The sequence below is a fragment of the Nelumbo lutea genome, chromosome 8 (genome assembly GCF_056320005.1).
Source record: "Nelumbo lutea isolate HS-2025 chromosome 8, American lotus-T2T, whole genome shotgun sequence".
Taxonomy (NCBI): Eukaryota; Viridiplantae; Streptophyta; class Magnoliopsida; order Proteales; family Nelumbonaceae; genus Nelumbo; species Nelumbo lutea.
The window spans coordinates 4,967,043-4,988,667 of record NC_142691.1 but is presented as its reverse complement, the minus strand read 5'-3'; the positions used below and the strand labels follow the sequence as shown (position 1 = coordinate 4,988,667).

General features: G+C 37.4%; 2 protein-coding genes across 2 annotated transcripts; one reads left to right on the top strand and one right to left on the bottom strand.

The window, feature by feature from the left end:
• Nucleotides 1-8,375: 8,375 nt before the first annotated feature.
• On the top strand, nucleotides 8,376-13,603 carry LOC148842312 (ADP/ATP translocase At5g56450-like). Its single transcript, XM_088960035.1, has 2 exons — nucleotides 8,376-9,103; nucleotides 12,522-13,603. The coding sequence occupies exons 1-2, from the start codon at nucleotides 8,777-8,779 to the stop codon at nucleotides 13,152-13,154; spliced, it is 960 nt and encodes a 319-aa protein (XP_088816161.1). The 5' UTR covers nucleotides 8,376-8,776; the 3' UTR covers nucleotides 13,155-13,603.
• A 1,114-nt stretch (nucleotides 13,604-14,717) lies between these two features.
• LOC148842311 (nucleosome assembly protein 1;2-like) lies at nucleotides 14,718-20,760 on the bottom strand. Its single transcript, XM_088958648.1, is given in 13 exon segments — nucleotides 14,718-15,073; nucleotides 15,177-15,194; nucleotides 15,706-15,793; nucleotides 15,795-15,917; nucleotides 16,251-16,294; nucleotides 16,462-16,639; nucleotides 16,739-16,923; nucleotides 17,005-17,066; nucleotides 17,156-17,243; nucleotides 17,336-17,428; nucleotides 19,932-20,027; nucleotides 20,129-20,172; nucleotides 20,321-20,760. Coding segments are annotated over 13 exon segments (1,158 nt in total). The 5' UTR covers nucleotides 20,391-20,760; the 3' UTR covers nucleotides 14,718-15,004.
• Between the last annotated feature and the right edge of the window lie 865 nt (nucleotides 20,761-21,625).

Genomic DNA, 21,625 nt, shown 5'->3' with positions numbered 1-21,625 from the left:
GTGCAAGTGCAACTTCTCATGTAATTGACCAATCAAACCCATTGGATTTAATCTCTTATGAGATCAAAATCCAACAATCCCCCACATTGATTGATCAATTACATGGTTCTCTCTCAATCCAAACTACTATGACACAGTTATGCATACGAAAGGTGTTTATCAACTTAAACCTCTTGTTAGTATAGTTATCTCAGAGCCTTGTCAAAGTTATTGGTGGTAAGACCTTAAACCAACTACTCTCAAGACAGATCGGAGACACTTATACACATAAAAAATCTTCAGTCTCTGCAAGAGTTTCAAATTTTGCTCAGCACTATTATGGCCATGTGCTTCTTTCCTGGTTTCATGAACAATCCCGAGAGAAAACCCAAACCCTCATGAGAAGCGACACCACTTCTATGTTCACATAGGTGAAGTTCCACTATGTGCTCCGTTATTTGACACATTTCAGAACTTCATTAAGAGTTTATCTCAACCTCTCATCATAACGGACAACACTGTTTATGTTGTGATGGGAAATTTCTCAATGTCAGTGCTAACAGTCACATTGTTGTAACTTGTTGTTACCCATTAAACCCAATACTGATGGTTTTTCAGTTCAGGTTGGGTTACCATTACAGGTGACTAAGTAAAAGGTTTTAATCCCATCTCTTTGGTTGTCATTCTTACCAATTCTCTGGCTAAACCCTTGGTAAGAGGATCAGCCAAGTTCTTACTTGACCTCACATAGGTTATAGTGATGACTCCATCTTGAATCAGTTGCCTAACAAATTCATGTCTCAGACTTATATGTCTGGACTTACCATTGTAGGTAACACTGTAGGCCCTTGACAGAGTTGCCTCATTATCACAGTAAATGGAAATTGGAGGCATAGGACTAGGCCAAAATTTTATATCCAATAATAAATTCCCAATCCATTCAGTCACTTTTCCAACAGCCGCTAAGGCTATGAGTTCGGATTCCATGGTCGAGTGATATATACAAGTTTGTTTCTTGGATGCCCAAGAGATCGTACCCCCACCAAGGACAAAAATCTATTCAGATGTGGACTTGTTATCTCCATTACTGGTAATCCAACTTGCATTAGTGTACCCTTCTAGTACAGCTGGATAATCACAATAAAACAATCCAAGTTCCAAGGTTTTCTTGAGATACCCAAGAACTCTCTCAATTGCCTTCCAGTGCTCTGCACCGGGATTACTTGTAAACCGACTGAGTTTACTTACTGCAAATGCAATATCAGGTCTGGTACAAAGCATAGCATACATCAAGCTCCCTATTGCACTAGCATACTCAAGTTGTGCAATTGCTCTACCAGTATTTTCTACTAACTTTATACTAGAATCATATGGCGTGCTATATTCTTTAAACCCTAAATGCTTAAATTTCTTAAGTACTTTCTCAATATAATGTGATTGGCTTAGTGCATAGCCCCTACTATGCTTTTTAACTTTTATTCCCAAGATGGTATCTACTTCTCCTAAATCTTTCATCTTGAAAACAGAGGATAAGTAGTTTTTAGTTTCATTTATGCCAACCATATTTGTACCCACAATAAGCATATCATCCACATAAAGATACACAATTACTCCATAATTTTCAGTGAATTTTGAGTAGATGCATCTATCAGCACTAAAACCAAAAGCTAGAATGCAAGAATCAAATTTCTCATGCCACTGTTTAAGTGCTTGTTTTAATCCATATAGTGATTTAACCAGTTTACAGACTTTCTTCTCGTTTCCAGGAAGAACAAATCCTTCTGGTTATTCCATGTAAACCTCTTCATTTAAATCACCATTTAAGAAATCAGTTTTAACATCCATTTGGTGAACAAATAAGTGATAAATGGATGCTAATGCTATAAGTGTTCTAATAGAAGTTGTTCTAGCCACTGGTGCATAGGTGTCAAAGTAATCAATCCCTTCCTTTTGACTAAATCCTTTGGCTACCAATCTAGCTTTAAAAGTTTGCATAGTTCCATCAGTGTTGTATTTTCTTCTAAACAACCATTTACATTTTATTGGTTTTGATCATAGAGGCAGATCTACTAGTACCCATGTGTTATTTGACATTATTGAATCAATTTCATCATTTATAGCTTCCTTCCAAAATGTAGCATCTCTAGAGGTCATGGCCTCACTATAGATTTTTGGATCATTTTCAATGTTTAGGACAATGGGTATTTTATTTAAAATCTTCTTTCTATCAGCCTCAACCAAAAATACAATTGACTGAGTAGAGATAAAATCTGAACCTAAGTGTTTCTCTGTTCTCTGTCTTGACTTCTTCTAAGTCCTATTGTAGGTGTTATAGTTGTGTTATTTTTTCTTTCAGTCTCATTATTATCAATAGGTATTGAGATCTGAGTTTCTCTGTCATTTTCTGTGGATTCATTTTCTGTAGGTTCAGAACACAGTTTATTTTCAAAGAATTCAACATCTCTAGTTTCAATTATTATGTTGGACTCTAAGTCTAGAAGCCTATAGGCCTTGCTATGTTCTACATATCCAACAAACATACTTTTCTTAGCTTTGAGTCCTAATTTGGTTCTTTAGGATCTGGAACTCTATAATATGCTAAGCACCCCACACTTTTAGATATGCTAAATTATGTTTTCTTCATGTCCATAATTCAGATGGTCATTTGTTATTAACTCTAGAAACAATTCTGTTATGTAAATGGCAGGCTGTTAGGAGTGCTTCCCCCCACAGGTTTAAAGGTGCATTAGCTTTTAACAACATGCAGTTTATCATTTCTGTAAGTGTTCTATTTTTCCTTTCAGTCAGGGTCTTATCCTTATTGTCTCTAAACCGAGACTCTTCTTCAATACGAAGGTGTTGCTAAATTTGCTCCAAGGTAAGTTCTTCAGCCTTGTGCAGAAGCTTCTTCCTGTAATCCTTCCAAGAGGGTGAAAGTTTGGCAATGATTGCTCCCACTTGGAAAGATTCAGGAAGGGTGATGTTAAGGGATCAAATTTTATTGACTATCATCTGTAGTTCATGAACTTGCTGTAATATGGGTTTATGGTCGTTCATGGTGAAGTCAAAGTATTCTGCAATAAGATACTTATTCGTACCTGCTTCTTGCACCTTGTATTTGAATTACAGGGCCTTCCAGATTTCTTTTGGAGATGTAAACTCCTTGTAGAAGTTGTAGAGCCGGTCTGATAAGGTATTCAGTATGTGTCATCGGCACAGAAGTGAGTCCTCTTCTCGTTTTGCTCTTTCCTTCTTTAGTTTCTCAGAGTCTTTGTCAATGGGTTTAGGAAGTGATTGCAGATTCGGGTCCAACAGATAGTATAGTTTCAGTGTGGTCAGAAAGAAGATCATCTTGTCTTGCCATAGGCTGAAATTTGCTCCATCGAACTAGTCTAGTCGAACAAGATCTTGGTTCATCATCTTGATCGAAGTCATGCTTGCTTCCGCCTCCATTGCAGAATAACGTTCTAAAATTGTTGGACTAGATGGGGTCACTGTAACTTAGGAGGAGAAGCTCTAAGGCGCGTCTGAAGACACTGTCTTTAGAACGTTATTTGCCCCCACTCAGTTTTACTGAGTTTGCTGTTGGGTTACAGGCAAATTCGTTCCCAGGATACAACAGAGCCTTGGGCGAGAATCAGCAACCAGCAAAGTTGAAGAGTCTCCAAAGAAACCTTCTGTGAGACTGTAGCAAACCGGACAGAGAGAGAGAGAGATAGTGAATTTCGAAATTGTATGTTTTGGGTCTGATTCATGCTCCTTAAATAATTTGTGAAGAGGTATAAAGAAAAGGTAGGTGCTGGTTTAGAGAATGCACCTTGAATAGTCATAATTTCAACCATTGTGACTGTTTAAAAAGTTGTTAACAGTTGGTAACTGTTAACTTTGAATTGTGCCTCTTGATCACATCCGATCGAATCGTGACCGTTGATCTCATTAACGATGATCAACGCTCATCAACACACCAAAACCAGAGTTGCCCATCGCGAGCCACGCAGGTGCGCGCGAAGTGCGAGCAAAGTGCGCCTCTAAAGTGCCTCATTGTAACTATCCAATGTGGGACAAATTCAAAACTGGGTTTTTTTTTTTTAATTTTTTTTTGTAAGAGAAAAACTAATTTTCCAACCAAGTGTGCAGGTGCAATTTCTCATGTAATCGACCAATCAAACCCATTGGATTTAATCTCTTATGAGATCAAAATCCAACATATGCCAATGTTATAAAGAGTAGTCCAGTGACCAAGGTTTCTGCCAATGCCGGTTCATGCAAATTCTTCTCATGTCTATCTATGATTCCCATCTTAATTTATATGCTGGATCATGCGATGTGAAGAAAGAAGACAATTTCACATTTGCGAGATAGAATATCAAAAACTATAATTAACGCATATAAAATCTTATTTAGGTAGCTTCTGATAATGTTTTTGAAATGTTGTTGATCTGAATTGTCAGACCATCTGGCCCGAAAATCATCCATGCAATCGGCTTCGTTTCATTCTTAATCTGGTTTTTGGCTAAAAGTCATTGATTTAATTAGTGATATATTGATTCAGGCTATCAAACTGTTGATTCATTTGACCCGTTCAGTGGTCTTTTTACTGCTTTTATTTTAATTATTTTCTAAATTGAAACAGGCCGTCCATTTGAATCAGACGATCAAACCATCAACCCAAAAAACGGTGGCCAAAACGGTTCCAGTTCATAAAATGGTCATAGCATGGGAAAGTGTATTCTTAGCCAGCAAACTAGGTTGGATCAATTTTAAGTACTCATGATTTGGCCAAATTAACTACGTATATACATTATACATACAATTTCATCCAAACGGTCCCATCTAATTAGCAATGAGTCTGCTCTAGCTATCCTAACTCTTCCTAATATTTATGAACAACCAACCAGTATTGGGTCCATTTAATTTAGTTACTTATTTTTTTCTAATTGGCAAACCTAAGCCAAAACGTGTAAAAGAAAGCAATTATCAATAATGAAATCAATTAAAGTCTCATCGCATTATGGCCTTGTTTTGTCTTTGTGAACTTCATCCGATGCTTTGTTAAAGGAATTCGATCAATGAACAATTAGGTTTTCACCACAAAAAGAGCATAAGTTATTAAAAATAATATAATATTTCAAAGCCAAAGCGTTAATTTGCTGCCCCTTCATCGCTCAAATCTTTTGTTTGCTTCACCTCTAACGGTGAAAAGGCAGCTGGACCATTCTTTGCGTGGGCCACCACAAAGGGGTTTCAAGTGAAACGACAGAATCAATAATTTTGAGTAGTGAATGGAAACATTATAGGACTTAAGCTTAAAACTTCAGCAGATTGTTTCCCTTGAAATAGGTTACCATACTCAAAATGTCAACTAAAACTTACAAACGGGTTTTACGCGATTTTTCGGCACTTGTTCAGGAATAGCACAAAGCTAGCTTGTGGAGGAAAATCAACAATAAAGAAAAGAAAACGACTAAAATGGGGCATGGGAGATGGCGTATTCCAAATATCAACACCAAACTTAGTATTTCTCTACCTGATTTGAACAAACACATGTGCCAAAATGCATATCATCTCCACTCCGCATCCATATAGGGAAGAGTGTGATCTCAATCGAGTTGGCTCATAACCGCACTAGCGCGTGGGCAATATTAGGGGTGAGCATGAATCGGTTTGGTTTCATGGAAGAACCTGAAATCTACTCTATAGGGGTCAGTTTCAGGTTTTCAAAACTAGAACCTATCCTGTGAAGGTTCGTCCCAGTCTTGTTGGTTTTGGGGTTGGTTCTAAAGTATATTTGTAGAATTTGTTCTTTCTTTACTTTCTCTTAAGAAAAAAATAAAACATGTTCTTTAAAAACTTAATTTTCAATAAATATAATATATAATTAAAAATTTATATTATCTTTATTGATTAAATTGAATAACTTAATATGTAGATTATCATTATAAGGTTCAAGACATAATTTAAATTTTGTAAATATTACCTTTTACATTACTTACATATTAAAATGAAAACAAATGATCAAATAACTTTTAAGTAATTGAATGTTCAAGTGAAACCATGGCCTTTATAACCACGAGTGTTTGGGTTCAAATTTTCACATCCCTAAAAGTAGTTTGGGATTTATTTCAAGGAAAATTTGGTTCTAAGGCAAGTTCCACCAAGGCCAACCAAGGTTGGTTCAAATAGGATAAACCCCTAAATCCTAGAATCAGCCTAGGTGGGTGTCAATTCCAAGAATTTAGAACCAAACCCTACCATGTAACAGATTGGGTAGAATTAGTTCAAGGCCAATTCGAGGTTGGTTCCATTCAATTCCGAATAAAACCTACTTATTTGTTCACCCTTAAACAATAATACTGTATTTATGTATGTCTTTATAGACTGTATATAAGCATATTGAGAGAATTCGGATAATTCACGGGAATTGAATAGGGTCTGAAATTAGAATTGAAATGGTCCAACAATTTGGTTAGGAGGATCGGAATTGAAGTTCCATTTCCTTTTCTGATGGAACGGAGGGAATAGCCATGATTTCCTCCCCCTCCACTAGAAATGAGAATCCATTCTATACAATTGTGATGTTTTGAAAAGGAATATCGTGGAGGTTGGAACTGTATGTTCTTTTAACGAGAAAAAACAATATTTCTCAATGTATGTATTTTTAGCACTTGATCTTCTTCATCTTATGTGCCATATACATTTCAACAGAATAACCAAAGAAATCTATTAGAAACCAACTAATTTTTATCTTCATTAATTGCGCTCATGTTAATTTTTATTTCACGTAATTTTTACATGCATGGCTTTGACGCTCAGTAAATTAAAGGCTTTACAACCCGCTCAGACTATTGTATGGAAATTGCAAAGATTGTGATGTTTCTTCATTAATTTAACTAGCTTCTAAACATTAACAAGTAACCACTAACCACCAATTAATCTCTTTCGATCGGTTGATGTCTTCTCATCAACCTGACAACAGCACTGATCGGTCGATCTTAGCGTTAACACACACTGCCTCCTGCAACTTTTCCTTTAGACTACTTGGTGACTGAGTTGCTTTTCCTTCTCTTATAATATTGCTTTGTTCATTCTCCATGTGTAAGGCCGACTTCCACGCGGACGTCGAGAATTGCTTTAACCAGAACATGAATGTCTCCAGTGATGGCCGGTGGACAATTAGATCTCAAGATGACTCAGTCGTGCGGGTCAGGCTTTCAGTCCATTAAGGCGTACGTTCTTCTTTGGGAAATTCCACATTCAAATGAATTGCTTGTTCCTCTGCCAGCAGTGGCACCGTTACGTACCACTTTCTACGTATACTTAACATCTTCTATCTCCATCTTCGTCTTCTTTAATTGTACTATTTATTTTAGAATCTACTTGATTATAATTAACCGTGGAATTAAATAAATAATATAATAATCCCATGCATGCATGATTGATTTGTGTATGTAGCTGTAGCCATTCAATTCAACGTACACTGTAAGTCTGTATCTAGGGGTGTTAATTGAACTGGATCTGGTCCAATCCGATTCAATATAAATTTATTAGGAATGGATCAAGTTCAATTCAATCTAATAAATATTTTGGATCGAATTGATCCAATTCAATATATCTAATTGGTTAATCTAATTCGTCTAAATCAATTTTGAACGGGGTCCAATCCAAAATGGGTCCATTTGACACCCTTATCTGTATCCATGACAGCAGGACGAGATTGATTTGGAATTTTTGGGCACGTCGTTTAAAAAAACTAGGGTAATCGAGACCAACAATTCCCACCCATCAACGGATTTCCATTCTATGGAACGCCCAACAAACGACAAACGATGGAACTCATGTAAGTAGTAAGCTAGCTACAGCATTTTATTGGAAACTAAATATTAATTAATTGTTGGATTATATACACTAATTTAATTTGGATGATTTTACGTGGACGAGATACCCATTAGAAACCAATCTCCGCTCCTAAATGGTTTGGACTTGTGGACTTTGGAGCTCAGCTCATATCACTGAAATCTCTGATGACTGATGACGCATGTTACTATCTGGGCGCCGTTCGATTGACAGAATTACGTCATGTGATGATAATGATGATGATGAGATGATCCTCTCCTCAGTACGATCGCGTAAAGGCTTAGCTTAACACGAATCGCATTTTTTCTCCTAACAAATGATTGGACAATTAGAAATTTAGAATTTTTAGAGAGGAGTGAGAGGAGCCGTCTGACACTCCATAGTCCATCCACTGTCCACGCCCGACGCAACGATGCGTTGATTTGAATGTTGATCATGACATCGGACGGTCTTTACCATAGTTCTCTATGTAACACACGTGGGTATCGACCCACGGTATCATTAAGTTTTTCCCTTATTGGACCAAACTCCAAAGACGATTAGAAGCGCGAAGAGAGAGAGAGAGAGAGAGAGAGAGAGGGAGAGGGAAAAAAGGGGGGAAATAGAGGAAGGTCGATCGGCCGATAGATTTATAAATTATCCAAAAAAGGGTCGATCCTCCATAGATTGGATAAATAGAAAATCATAGCAGACGGTGTTTTCGTTTGCCATTTTTCTCTTTTCTTCTGTTTTCTTTCCTTCTCCTGTTCTTATCAGGATGCAGGAGTACTCTGAAACCAAATATATGAATTGAAGAAAAATCAAAATCCGACCTAAATACCTAATTAGGAATTAATGGGTTATTCATAATTAATTAATCAAACCCTCACCAAACAATCAAACAAGAGGGACAAAATAAAGAGAAGAGCAGTAGTTCGCAGGGCGGAGAACGGACGTCAAAGGAATGAAGGAAGAATATGACCAGCAAGTCAGAAAAGGATCAAGCTCATGGTCGTGGTTGGCTAACTTCCATAAGGATCTGATGGCGGGAGCGGTGATGGGGGGAGTTGTGCACACGATTGTAGCCCCCATCGAGAGAGCCAAGTTGTTGTTGCAGACGCAGGAAAGCAACTTCGCCATCGTTGGCGGTGGCGGCCACCGGAGGTTTAGGGGGATGTTCGATTGTATCTTCCGCACGGTCCAGGAAGAGGGTGTTCTTTCTCTCTGGAGGGGCAACGGGAGCAGTGTTCTTCGCTACTACCCCTCTGTTGCTCTCAACTTCTCTCTAAAGGTGCATTCACATTTCTTCATTCTGCATCTTTTCTTTCTTTGTATGATTTATATTTGATTTTCATTATCTGATTTCTCGTATTTGGTGACATTTTTTTTCAATTTTGATCAATTAATTGCCATAAATTTTATCAGTTTATTCTCATTCTTGCAAATTGCTTGCTCGAGCACCAACTGAAATTTTAATATTATAAGTCCTAAGAATGGTCAGTATCGCTTCAAGTTTGAGATTCCATAACCCTGTGGTCATGGATGACCTAATTTGATAACAAATGGACCTTCGTTCTTGTTGTATCAATGAAACATCCATTTGATTTTGGCGCTGCACATGGACAACATTCTTGATCCAATCTTTAGTGTTCTTTTGTTTTGACTCCTAAATTTAAAGGGAATACTTTGTCAAGAATGGCATCTCTATGTACCTCCTTTGGTGATTGAAGAACTCAAAGTTTAATAGGTACGTTAGAGCGTCTGTTTCTTGGTCATTTAGGAGATTAAGCGTCATGGTTCTCTGGCTAGTAACCAATCAGGAGGTCTATGTTTGAAAAACAAACTTCGTGGTATGAACAAATAGACCCAGTAGAGAGAGAATGTTTCCTCCTTAATGACTCAATTTTGAGAACACCAACAGAATGTCAATGTCATATTAGCAAACATATACATATAATTTTTTAGTGTTGCTGTAATATCAAACATAATGATAATGCAGCATTTTGATTATGCCCTTTTATGTAAATTAAAGAGGAGCAGAGTTAGGTGAAGCAAGTATTTCTCTCTGGCACCATTTTGGGAGAAGTATGCTTACATGTGAGGGAGAGGGGTTAGGGACGGTCTTCACTCTATTCTCATGTCCTTGTGCTCTATAGGTGTTCCTAATTTGAAGAGTGTGGCCCCACCAGTCACAGTTCTGCACGGTAATGCTGGGAGGCAAAGCATTAGAAATTAAAAGCAAGAACCCATCAAAAGTATAGGTTAAAGAACTGCATGCATGAGCAGAAGAAGATGGTTTCAAGAAAAATATCAAGCTCTGGCATTGTGTAATTAAGAGAACGTGGACTAAAATGGACCTGACTGATAGAGTTACTTCAGCTTCTTCTCAGATATCCATCTTTTCCATTCTTGATTCTCACAGATTTTATCAGATACAATGTAATTTCTAGGAGTAGAGTTAGATCAAGGAAGACCTATGGTGGGGGGACCTTCCTTTTGATGCTAAAGCTTCATAAACTATATTCTATCTCTTTGTACAGAAATTATCCTTTGGCTGTGGGTATTTTTTGGGTTTTGGTTTATTGAAGTGTTTATGAGTAAGATGATGGTATATCTGTTGTGTCTTCTTTGGAGGGAAATTTTCTGGATTCCATTAGGCCAAATAGCAAAATTGGGGTTATAGATTCTCTTGGGTGCTTTTATTGTTCTTCTTTATTCAAGTCTTATCTTCTCTCCCCATCCCCCTATGGTGTTTCAGTTGAAAACTATTTAGCATTGTCTAACTATCAAATCAACACTTATGAGGTTCTTCAAAAAAGAATACCTTATTGACACCCCTCACCCATGGATACTCTCTTCGCAAGCAAGTTATGAAACTTCATTTCCTAATGTCACTATAATTTTGAAGTTTTTCTTCTCTTTGTTTGGTTTCAGGTGGACAACTTAGGAGGTATTGATAGCTTATTCAAGTTATCCTTCTCTCCCCACACAGGGACAAAATATTATGGAGATATGCAGTAGAGCAGCAATTTTATGGTCAGTCTAGGAGGAAATTTGTGGCAAAGAGCAAACATTAGATGCCTTGATAGAACTGATCATAGTTAGGTTGGTTCATTAGGTGAAGATAAAGGTAGGTCTTTACAGATGAAATCATTAGAAGATTGCATCATGTAGCTTCCTCTTCAACAAGATATATTTCAACTATCCAAGATTGAAATCTTCCATCTCACAACAGCATCAAGTTAAAGTTTGATGGGTGCAGTGGTGCAGAATAGGAAACCGAGGAAACTCAAGAGTTGGTGGAGCATTTAGGAACTGAGAAGGTGATTTTCTAGTTATTTACTCTTTCCTGATAGGACATGGGAATTCCATATAGATGAACTTCTATCTTTCCTTTAGGGGTTGAGGATGGGCCAATCTCTAGAGCACCGAGCTTGAGGTGGAAGGGGACTCTCGGTAGTAATTGGATGGCTGCAAGGAGATAAGCCAGGCCCTTGGCATATTCACACCATCAGGGAGGTTAGAAGCTTGGCATCTTAATTGAACTTTACTCTTAAAGTGGTTCAAAGATCTGCAAATTCCTTGGTGGATAAGCCCGTCTAATTGTACAAAACCTGATATTACATTTTACCCCTCTGTTATTTAAGGATTCCTTGACATACAAAACCCTTAAAGCTAGTGTTGTTAGTACCTCTATTAATACAAGAGCAGTTTTGTTCTGTTAGACTGCTAACAGAGAGGTCCTTAGGTTCCGGATGGCTTAATCCTCACTGTTCTGGCCATTAATTTTTTGCCCTTCAAATTGAGTCTCATAATAACCACCCACTTAAAATGAGTTCAGATATCTTTTAGCAACCGCAAACATACAGAAACGGTAAATTCAAATAGAGATTCTCAAATCTTAAATGGAGAAGACTCTACCATCTCATCCTCTCTCTTTAAGTCTTCAACAGACAAGAATACCACGTCGTGTCTGAGGAATATTCACTGAAATTCTCAGGGAAGCAAAATTCGGTATCTAATCTGAGTTTTCATAGTATCATCTTAGTCGTTAGTTTGTTATGGTTTTACAGAGTGATTAGGCAGAGTATCATCTTGGAAGCAGCCTCTTCATGTGCAGGGGTAAGGCTGTGTGCAATCGTCCCTCCCCAGACCCCGCATTGGCAGGAGCCTCCTGCACTGGGCTTTGTTTAACTTCCACACGTACAAAAGCAGACTCTATGGCTTTGTTTAACTTCCATGCATACAAAAGCAGAAAATATTCCTTCTTTTCCCTTTATTTACACTCACTTTTCTGTATGGCTGCAAGGTGTTGGTTGATGGATTTATTATGCAGAACAAGGTTCAAAGTATCAATACACCCCGATACACCAGAAGGTGTGTATAGGTACTTGGTACCTACCACCTAAAATGGGTCAAAAGGCTATTTACCCTGTTTTTCAGACAACCACCAATATGATATGATATGTATTGTATTGAAATTTTGAACCTTGATGCAGGATGAGAAAAGTTCTTGATCATTTAACCATGAATGTCGATACTTAAGTCTTCATGCCTGTGCTGATCACAAAAAGAATGAAATTACTAGGAAGATGAGATGCGTACTTTAGATGAAGATCAACCATTTCTTCTTGTCGTCAAAGTAACATATGAAAAATATTTTGTAAATTACTAAAAGCATCATTCCTAATAAAGCATTGCTTGCACAGGATCTCTACAGAAACATGTTAAGGAGCGGTAATTCTAAAGATAAGCCATTCACTTCCGGTGTTCTTCCGAACTTCTTAGCAGGGGCTGCGGCTGGTTGTACAACACTGATTATCATCTACCCACTTGACATTGCTCATACACGCCTAGCAGCAGATGTTGGGACAACAGAATCTCGTCAATTTAGGGGCATGTGTCACTTTCTGAGCACCATTTGCAGGAAAGATGGTATGAGGGGGATCTATAGAGGCCTCCCTGCTTCTCTACATGGGATGATTGTCCATCGTGGTCTTTACTTTGGGGGATTTGATACATTGAAAGAGATGATGTCAGAAGAGTCTAGACCAGAGGTGGCATTATGGAAACGTTGGTTGATGGCTCAAGCAGTTACAACTTCAGCAGGCTTATTGTCTTACCCATTGGATACCGTACGAAGGCGGATGATGATGCAGTCTGGTTTGGAACAGCCAATGTACCATAGCACCTTCGACTGCTGGAGAAAGATTTATAGGATAGAAGGGGTAGCTTCCTTCTATCGTGGTGCACTTTCAAACATGTTTAGGAGCACCGGTGCTGCTGCAATCTTGGTTTTATACGATGAGGTCAAGAAATTCATGAATTATACCAGGTTGTAAAAAAGAATGACCAATTATTAATTTGGTCGGCCTGGCAGCAGCACTAACGTGATCAAACAGAGAGCATTCAAGGCCCAAAAACTTGTCTAGAGATTACTAAAATGGGGTTTAAGAGGGGCGGATGTGGAATATGTACAATATGGGATATAGATAAGAAGGTTTCATTTGGAAGCTCCGTAGTGAATTAGTGGTTTTCTCTTTCCTGCTCTTGTTAACCAAATAGAATAGCAGGATTCTTTTATGGGAAGTTCTTTCATGGAAATTTGTTTTCCATAATTATCAGTAAACATTCTTTTCAATCTTTATTTGAGAAGATATGATAAAGAATGTAAAGCAGTTAGCTTCAGGAGATAATGTTTTCATGGACATTGTAGGCCTGTACGTTGAATATTCATTATTCAGAGATTAAGCAGCATTCCTTTTTTGGGTCCAGAATAGGGACCATGTAATTTGGTTGCTTTGTAGGTTCTGCCACTCTTGCATGTGACTTGTTATCTTTTTGGCAAATATTGTTTTGATATAATATTTAAAAAAAAAATTGAAGTGCATAAATCTAAATGTTACCCCTCGACTGCTCGACCATCATTTACCAGTTTCTTAGACTTAATATTTATATGGGCTGCATTGCAGATTGGTCTCTACTATTTTCTAGATTTTAGGAAAACTCGTACATGGAGGACAAAGGTGACTGTTCTGGGACAATCCTTGTGGACCTATTGCTTTAAAGAATGGAGTGACAGGCTGTTTAAAATGATCGGGCAACTAAACATATTATTGGAGAGCTTTCTTGTTAGAAAATCATCAAAACTAACTATTTTCAATTATGTTCTCCCTGGTGCTTAAAATGGACAGCCAAGTTTTTTTTTTTTCCTCATCAAAGTAAACATGCTCTTTCTATGCCTGAAAATTAAAAAAAAAAATTACACCAATTGCCACATCAGTAGAAAAGCAAAAGCAAGTTTATTTTCTTAAAACAACAACACAAGCTTTTGAAACAAAAAAAAAATGGTTTTTAAAAAGTTTATAATATAAAGATTATAGAAAAAATTTATGTTACATTGCTGGCTTGCTGCAACATAATTCAAACAAATGAAACAGTGATATAATAGACACATCACATTGAACATGTTCTTTCAATCAGTGTTGACAGAAGCACAACTGGAATGGTCAATGGTCAATCTCGTAGCCAACCACATGTACCTTACAATTCCATCGTTCAAAATATAACCCTCATCTGCCAAAAACCCATCCATATCCATGGTATAGAGCTCCACATCAACTGAGCGCGACTATGAAAAAGAGAGTCAACCTATTCCACCGAAATGCATGATATTTAAAAATAAAAGAACTTGTGATCAATCAAAGTATCAAACTATTTTGTATAATAGCCGGTATGCATCAAAATTCAGAGGAGGGCTTTTGATTGGTCAAAGCTTCCTCCCTGGCGTCATGGAGATTGCCAAAAGAAATGAAAGCCGACTCGCAAAGGCAAAATTATATAACATCATTTCCTCTTTTTTCGGGCAAATTGTTTGTGCAAGAGAAGTGAGGAGCAAAGGCATGTTGATCAAAGCATAGATATACTCATAAATAGTTAATGTTAAGTCCACAACACTGGGTAACCCAGAGGAAACCCAAAAGGCATCAACAAATTATAACCAACTCTAACCACCTGGACCATATTCCCAGCCAAAGAAGGATAAAACGATAAAAATTTTAATTATAATAAACAAAGGAGAAAAGAAACACCCAAAACTTGCCCCCAAAGAAACACCCAAAACTCTTGTGCGCCCCCCCCAACTCTCTCCATTCGAACTCAACAGTTTTACATGTAGTCTGCAAACCAACACCTACTGCTGCTTGCACTCCGGAGGCCGATCACCCTGCTGACCTTCTCCAATTTGGGCCTTTCCGCTTTTCTGCAGTACACATTTTAGATGAAGATAACAAGGATACACCCAAACAATATGGAAATTATCCGGAGATTTATACACAAAATAATATATCGAGGGCATCTCTTACCTTGGGTCCAGCAGATGACTATATGAACATTACAAATTAGCCATGTTGCAAAAAAAATAGAATATTGTCAGCTTTGAGTTTAGCAAAGAGAGTACATTAAGGGAAAAACTAGTTAGGAGAAAGGAGTTTGACTTCGGTCAGTGCAAACCCATGCTCATACCGTTCAAACAGCCTCTTGCAACCTTGCACTGGGAATATCTCCCCATGAAATAAAGCACATAAGCACAGAGATATTCCCAATGCAAGGTTGCAAGAGGTTGCTCAAACGGGTGTTGCACTGACCGAAGCCAAACTCAGGAGAGTACATTAAGGGAAAAACTAGTTAGGAGAAAGGAGTTTGACTTAGGTCAGTGCATACCCATGCTCATACCATTCAAACAGCCTCTTGCAACCTTGCACTGTGAATATCTCCCCATGAAATAAAGCACACAAGCACAGAGATATTCCCAATGCAAGGTTGCAAGAGGTTGCTCGAACAGGTGTTGCACTGACCGAAGCCGAACTCAGGAGAAAGGTGCAAGGTATATACCTTTTTTCTGCCTTTACCTTCATCTTCATCTTCATCCTCATCCTCATCATCATCATCATCATCATCATCATCATCATCATCATCATCACTCACCATCTTCATCTTCATCATCGTCATCTTCTCCTTCTATGTCTTCAAACTCATCCCCTTGGACAGCCTCTCCCGTATACCAGGACACAGCATGGGGAATAATTTTGTCTCGAATTGTCGACCTACATAAAGAACCAACCCATCTTAGTAAATATACAGGAAGAGTTTACAGGTTTAAGAGAACAATCCCATCTCTGAACACTCAACCAGATCAACAGAGGTTTGCAGGACCCATAAGCATCATGAAGAAGTTTTTCTTTTTCTTGGTGGAGTATCATCATGAAGTATGCAAAGTTGCAGTTTTATTAAACATTCTTTTCACTTGATAATATTAAACATAAGAGATTATAGATCTAGTGCTTGGGGATTGGGGATCTCCCTGCACGATAAAACAAGAAAAAATCAAGTTGAAAACTATAACTATAATTTGCACAACAAAGAATTCAGCAACCTACCCAATATCATAGTCTTGCTCCATTTGATTTTGAAGTTCTTCAGCCTAAAAACACATCCAAAAGAAACAAACAAGGAAAGACAATTCACATAGTGCACAAATGAGGCTCATTATTATTTTTTTACAAGGAAAAGAGGTTCCATAAATAGAATTAGTATAATAGCAAAACACAAGATCCCCTTTCTCTGAAGTTTCAGAAGAGGGAAACTTACAGTATCCTCATCTATATCCATATCATCCTCGGGAACTTGTGGTGGATCAAAGAAATTGAAGAAACTTTCACATTTTTCAGTCTTAGTGATAGGTTTGGCATTCTTTGATCCCTTTCTCGGCTTCTTCTTTAGAAGCTTCTGTGTCAAGCTTTTGCCTGGATACCATTCAATCTCAGTGCTACAAAAAGATCGCATTAATACAAGTTAGAGAAGTACCCATGGAAAGTACAAACCCCTCATAGGGGGGAAAAAGTTGTCAAGAAACAAGAAAAATTACCCTATTGCTTTCTCCAGAATGGGTTCATCATCATCAATCATATGATAAATTTTTGTCAGAACAGAGTTCTTAAAATAAGGGTTAGTATCGAAGAAGAATTCCAGCTTGAAACCCTTAGGATTATCAATCCTACACCACTTAATATCCTTGAGATACTTGAGAGCCCCTTCATCACGCTCTGATATCTGATCTCCAAAAAATGCAAATGGTTAATTTTTGTGATGACTAACCGAATAAGATAAATTGGCAAGATCATATCACCATACCTCCTCAGCTAGCACTTCATTAGTCTTCATTGCAGTGAGCCAGAAATCAGGCACTCCTTTCTCTGCTTAAGTCCATTATTGATGGTAATCAGATAAGAAGCCAAGAAAATTTATGTATAAGTAGAAGCACCTAGACTCTCAGTGCAGGTACCTTCTTTGGCTTTGTCCTCCTCTTGGTCCACTGCAGTTTCATCCGTAACGCCTTCAGCCTCCACTACACCATTCACAATTTCATATCGCTTCAAAACACCCAAAAGAAAATAAAAATGTTAACTCTTCTCAACTTCTTTCTCTATAGTTTAGTTAAAGAAAAGAAAATCTAATATGATACCTTAGTATATAGTGGCTCATACAGCTTCTGATATTTAGCTTCAAGTGCTGCTCTCTCCTCAAAGAATTTGGCCTCCAACTCATCATGTTGGCTCTGCAAAATTGGAGGGCATTAGGATACAACAAAATAAGTTCAACACAGAAAAAAAAAAGGGCAACAGAGGACTACTTGCTTCATTTTATTGTTTTACCTTAAGGATTCATACAAGAACAATCCGGCAACAGAGAGGAGAAAGGAGCTATTCATGATTCATAAACCATGATATTAAAAGTATTTATAAATATTCAAAGCAGACCTCATCACCAAGTAAAGATCAAGACCATGAAAAAACAGAGCTTAAGGGAAATCAAGTACCATTGAGGAAATAATATAAATTCCCTTGGATATGGATTGCCCAAATGAATGATGACTAAAATAAGGATAAGGAGAGGGACAATGGAAACAACAACCTGAAACTAAACAAGAGCACCTGACAAATTCTGAAAAGCTCAGTCCTAAAAACAACTCCTTGGTGGATCCCACATGATGCACTAGATTTAGGGGCCATTTGATAATAGCTGAAGCAGCTGAACTTAATGACTTATTGCTTTGACTTTTAGTAATAAGTTATTACTTACTAAGGAGGTCGTAAGCCCCCAAATGACTGGAACTGAAGTTAAGTTGATTATTATACGCCTGAATATTACCAACCAAAAAAACTATACACTTTAATATTTTATTATTCAACACTCAGTGTTATCAAAGTGTCAAGTAGACATTGACTAGTCAACCAAGTAGTCAATTTGAGGCCATACTAACTGCTTCACTAACTAGTTGGTCAATGCTGAAAAAGTAGTCAGTTGGGATGACTAAGCACCAACTAGGCTTACTAGTTGTCTAACTACTACTCAAGTACTCAATGTAGTCAAACATAAACTTGCTTTAAAATTTCATTTGTCTGCGTTTATATGCAATTTGTTAACATATTATCATATAGGCATTATCTGTAAAATTTAATGCTAGTTGCTTGTAGCATTTGTAATAGTGTACGATTGCTTGATGGTATATAAATAGAAATAAAGCATATGATAAAAGAAAAAAGAGTTCTTAAAAGATTTCTACCAATCAGAGGTGTACTAGTTTTGATTTGCCACAGACAAATAGGCATGCTTAATAGTCAAAATCGTACTATTTCTTTGAAAAAGAAAGGCTATATAACTCCTTACACTAACCTATCCAGCCTTCCCTTTCTTTATTTTCTTAAAAAATCATAAATTAAATGTTCATTCTTATATTGCATATTTGTAGCCTATATTTACCATGTGTATGAGATTGTGTCACTATCTTATGGTTGGGATGTAAATTTTTGGCAATCAATGAATCAGCACCTAGACACTGCCTAGTCATTGCATTGACTGAGGAATCCAAAACAATCATTCATCGCCATGTCACATTAACAAATAAAATTGTTTATAATAAGCCATTCAGTTTAGCCACTTTATCTGTTATAACATGGACAATGGAACTCCAATCTTTTCTCCAAGCCCTCATGGTTGATTGGACAACAGACTGGTTTTATGAAATGATAGCTTGCTATCAAATGACAAAGGAAGAAAAAGGAACTTCACTCCTACCACTTCAGACATCATTCAATTAAATGCCCCCCTGAATGCAGTGGAGTAACAGCCTTGCTAAGTGCCCAACTAAGCACTTCAAACCCCTACAGGATAGTCACCCGTTTTGGAAGGACAAATAATGCTTTTATTTGTTAGAAATGTTTCATATTATGTGTTATAAGTTTTATTGCAGATTGTGGTATTTTTACATGTGATTGCATTATCCACAAATTTCAGACCTTTTTCAGTTACGCATATAATGCTTAGGCATCAACCAGTCGATGGTTCACCTAGGAAGCCAAGGTAACCAGTCACAGCTTTGCTGCATTGGTTATACTGCCTACACAGTCATGTAAAGCATGGAAAAGAGTGCCAAGTTAAGAGCCTAAAATCTAGGGGTTTTTATTGTTCAGTCCACCTCGTAAATTTTTATGAGTTTGTACAGTTGGGAACAGTGGCAGGTGGGGGAATCCATCACAATTCAAGTGGGTGGTGTAGCATGGGTGGGGTTTTGGACAATGCATTTAGAAAACCAATAAAAATTTCTAACTAATATCAAAACAATAACGTGCATAAATCCACACAATGGCACGACGCATTCACCTGCATCAGCCGTCACTAAGAAGATGACTAGATTTAATGATACACATGTTGAAAACAGGCAGAACAGAAACAGACACCCAGTTTAGGGACAAATCAATCCACTCTTCAGTAATAACAACCACATCACAGATAACAATTACTCAAGTCGATATCACATCACTAAAGCATCACATCAGCGTGCAAGACAACAGCAATCAGGACCCATATACAAATTGAATCAAATGAATCCAACCAACCAACCTTTTTCGCACATATTGCTGGAATCAGAGCAATTAATATAAACTCCAATAAATTAACAGTAGTGAGAAATAAATCCATAAAAAAAATGAGAAAAAAAAAATAGGAAGCATTTTTATTTCATCAGAAGCAACTATCGGAGTGGCAAAAAACAGACAAACCTGGATCCCTCTGAGAACCTCGACGCGCTTCCTGACCTTGGGCGGCAGATTCTCCAGAACATCAGGCTGCTGTCCCGCCAGATGCTGAAGCTTGTTCTGCACGAATCCAATAAACCCTAATAGGGTGAGCCAGAGGAAACCCTAAAATTCAAATATAGAAGCCACACTGAAGCATCCAAATAAATGGTATCACCCACCTTGATATCATTGACAAGACCAGCACGATCCTCGGCACTAAGAGCTACAGATGATAAGGAAACAGACAGGGATCAGGGTTACAAATATAAGAAAAAGTAGAGACAATAAGAAAGAGGGACAGAGATAGGGGAAGAACAAAGAGTCGGACAGACAGAGAGAGGGGGTTATGGTTAAAGTTAGTTTTGCTTTACCAGCAGTGGCAGCAGGAGAAAGGGCAGCGCCGAGATCGGCCATGTCGAATCCATCCTTGTTATTACTCATAATGGCGAGTGGAAGGCGTAGTATCAACAAAAAACACTCGAGAGTTTAGAGAGAAGATCAAAAACCCTAGATATCAGAATACAGTTATGCCAGCACCAGCAGCAGTAGAAAGAGAAGGGAAAGGAGATAGAAGGCGTGAGTTGCGGAAATAAAAAGGAGTCTATACAAAATTAAAAAACTTTATAAATAAAATAAAATAAAATAAAAGAGAAGGGTATTCAGGGTGAAGAGAGTGGGAGGAGAGGAAGAAGAGAGGTTTCACACTAAAAAAAATATCCTCTCTTTCTCTTGCCCAAAAACCTAACAGCTCATCCCCTTTTATATAATGCCCTACTTCCCTATATTACCTTACCTATTATGTCGCTAACTTGCTCATTCTAAGCTGTCTCTATTAAATTTAATGATTAATGGGGTTGGATCCGTTCATCCTCGAAAGATATTCCCTGACCCACTTATATCTGGATCGTTGGACAATGTGGGACCACTTCTCGACAAAAGGAAAATCATATAGATGCACACAGATGGAGATATTTGAAATTTTAAACTTCCAATTGAACTGTATATTATTAAGGGTGCAAGTCGGGCCGAGATGGGTCAGGTTCGGGTTGGCCCAATTTCTTTACTTCCCTTTGCCAAATGTTTTTTATTTCTTAAATTCAAGGATTTGGGTCAATTTGATTTTAATATTATTATATATAACAAAACATAATTATCATATTTAGAAAATATACATATGCTTCAACGAGAATTTAAATACATAAATACATATTCATAAAATATTTACCCGGGTTGGTCAATGACTCAAAGGCTTAACCCGAATTCAATAACACAATTAACTCAGTTCATATTTTTCAACTCTAACTCTAATCTGAATTTTAATCTAACCCCACTTTTTCGAGTTAGGTTTAAGTTGTAGTTCTATCCATTAGGTATAATCATTTTGATGATAATCATCCAATAACCTACGTCTTTATCTATATCTATATTATTTATAAAAAAATGAATGTCCTTCCTTTGGAATTTTCATTGGACATTTTCTACCCCTTATCTAAGTAATATACAATGGGCATAAAAAGGGCATATATATCTTTTATTCTTACTCCAAAAAGTGCTCACTTATAACAGTTAATAAATTATCCACTTATAACTATTCAAAAACTGTCCATAAATTATAAATAGTTTTGTCTTGGAGATGTTGTCACGTGAAAATGCACGTACATGTTTACTAATAATTA

What these genes read in the sequence shown, in the direction of transcription:
- LOC148842312 (XM_088960035.1), top strand. Translation starts at nt 8,777, where the DNA reads ATGAAGGAAGAATATGACCAGCAAGTCAGAAAAGGATCAAGCTCATGG. An exon ending in CTCTCAACTTCTCTCTAAAG is followed by an intron (nt 9,104 to 12,521) that starts GTGCATTCACAT and finishes TTGCTTGCACAG; the next exon opens with GATCTCTACAGAAACATGTT.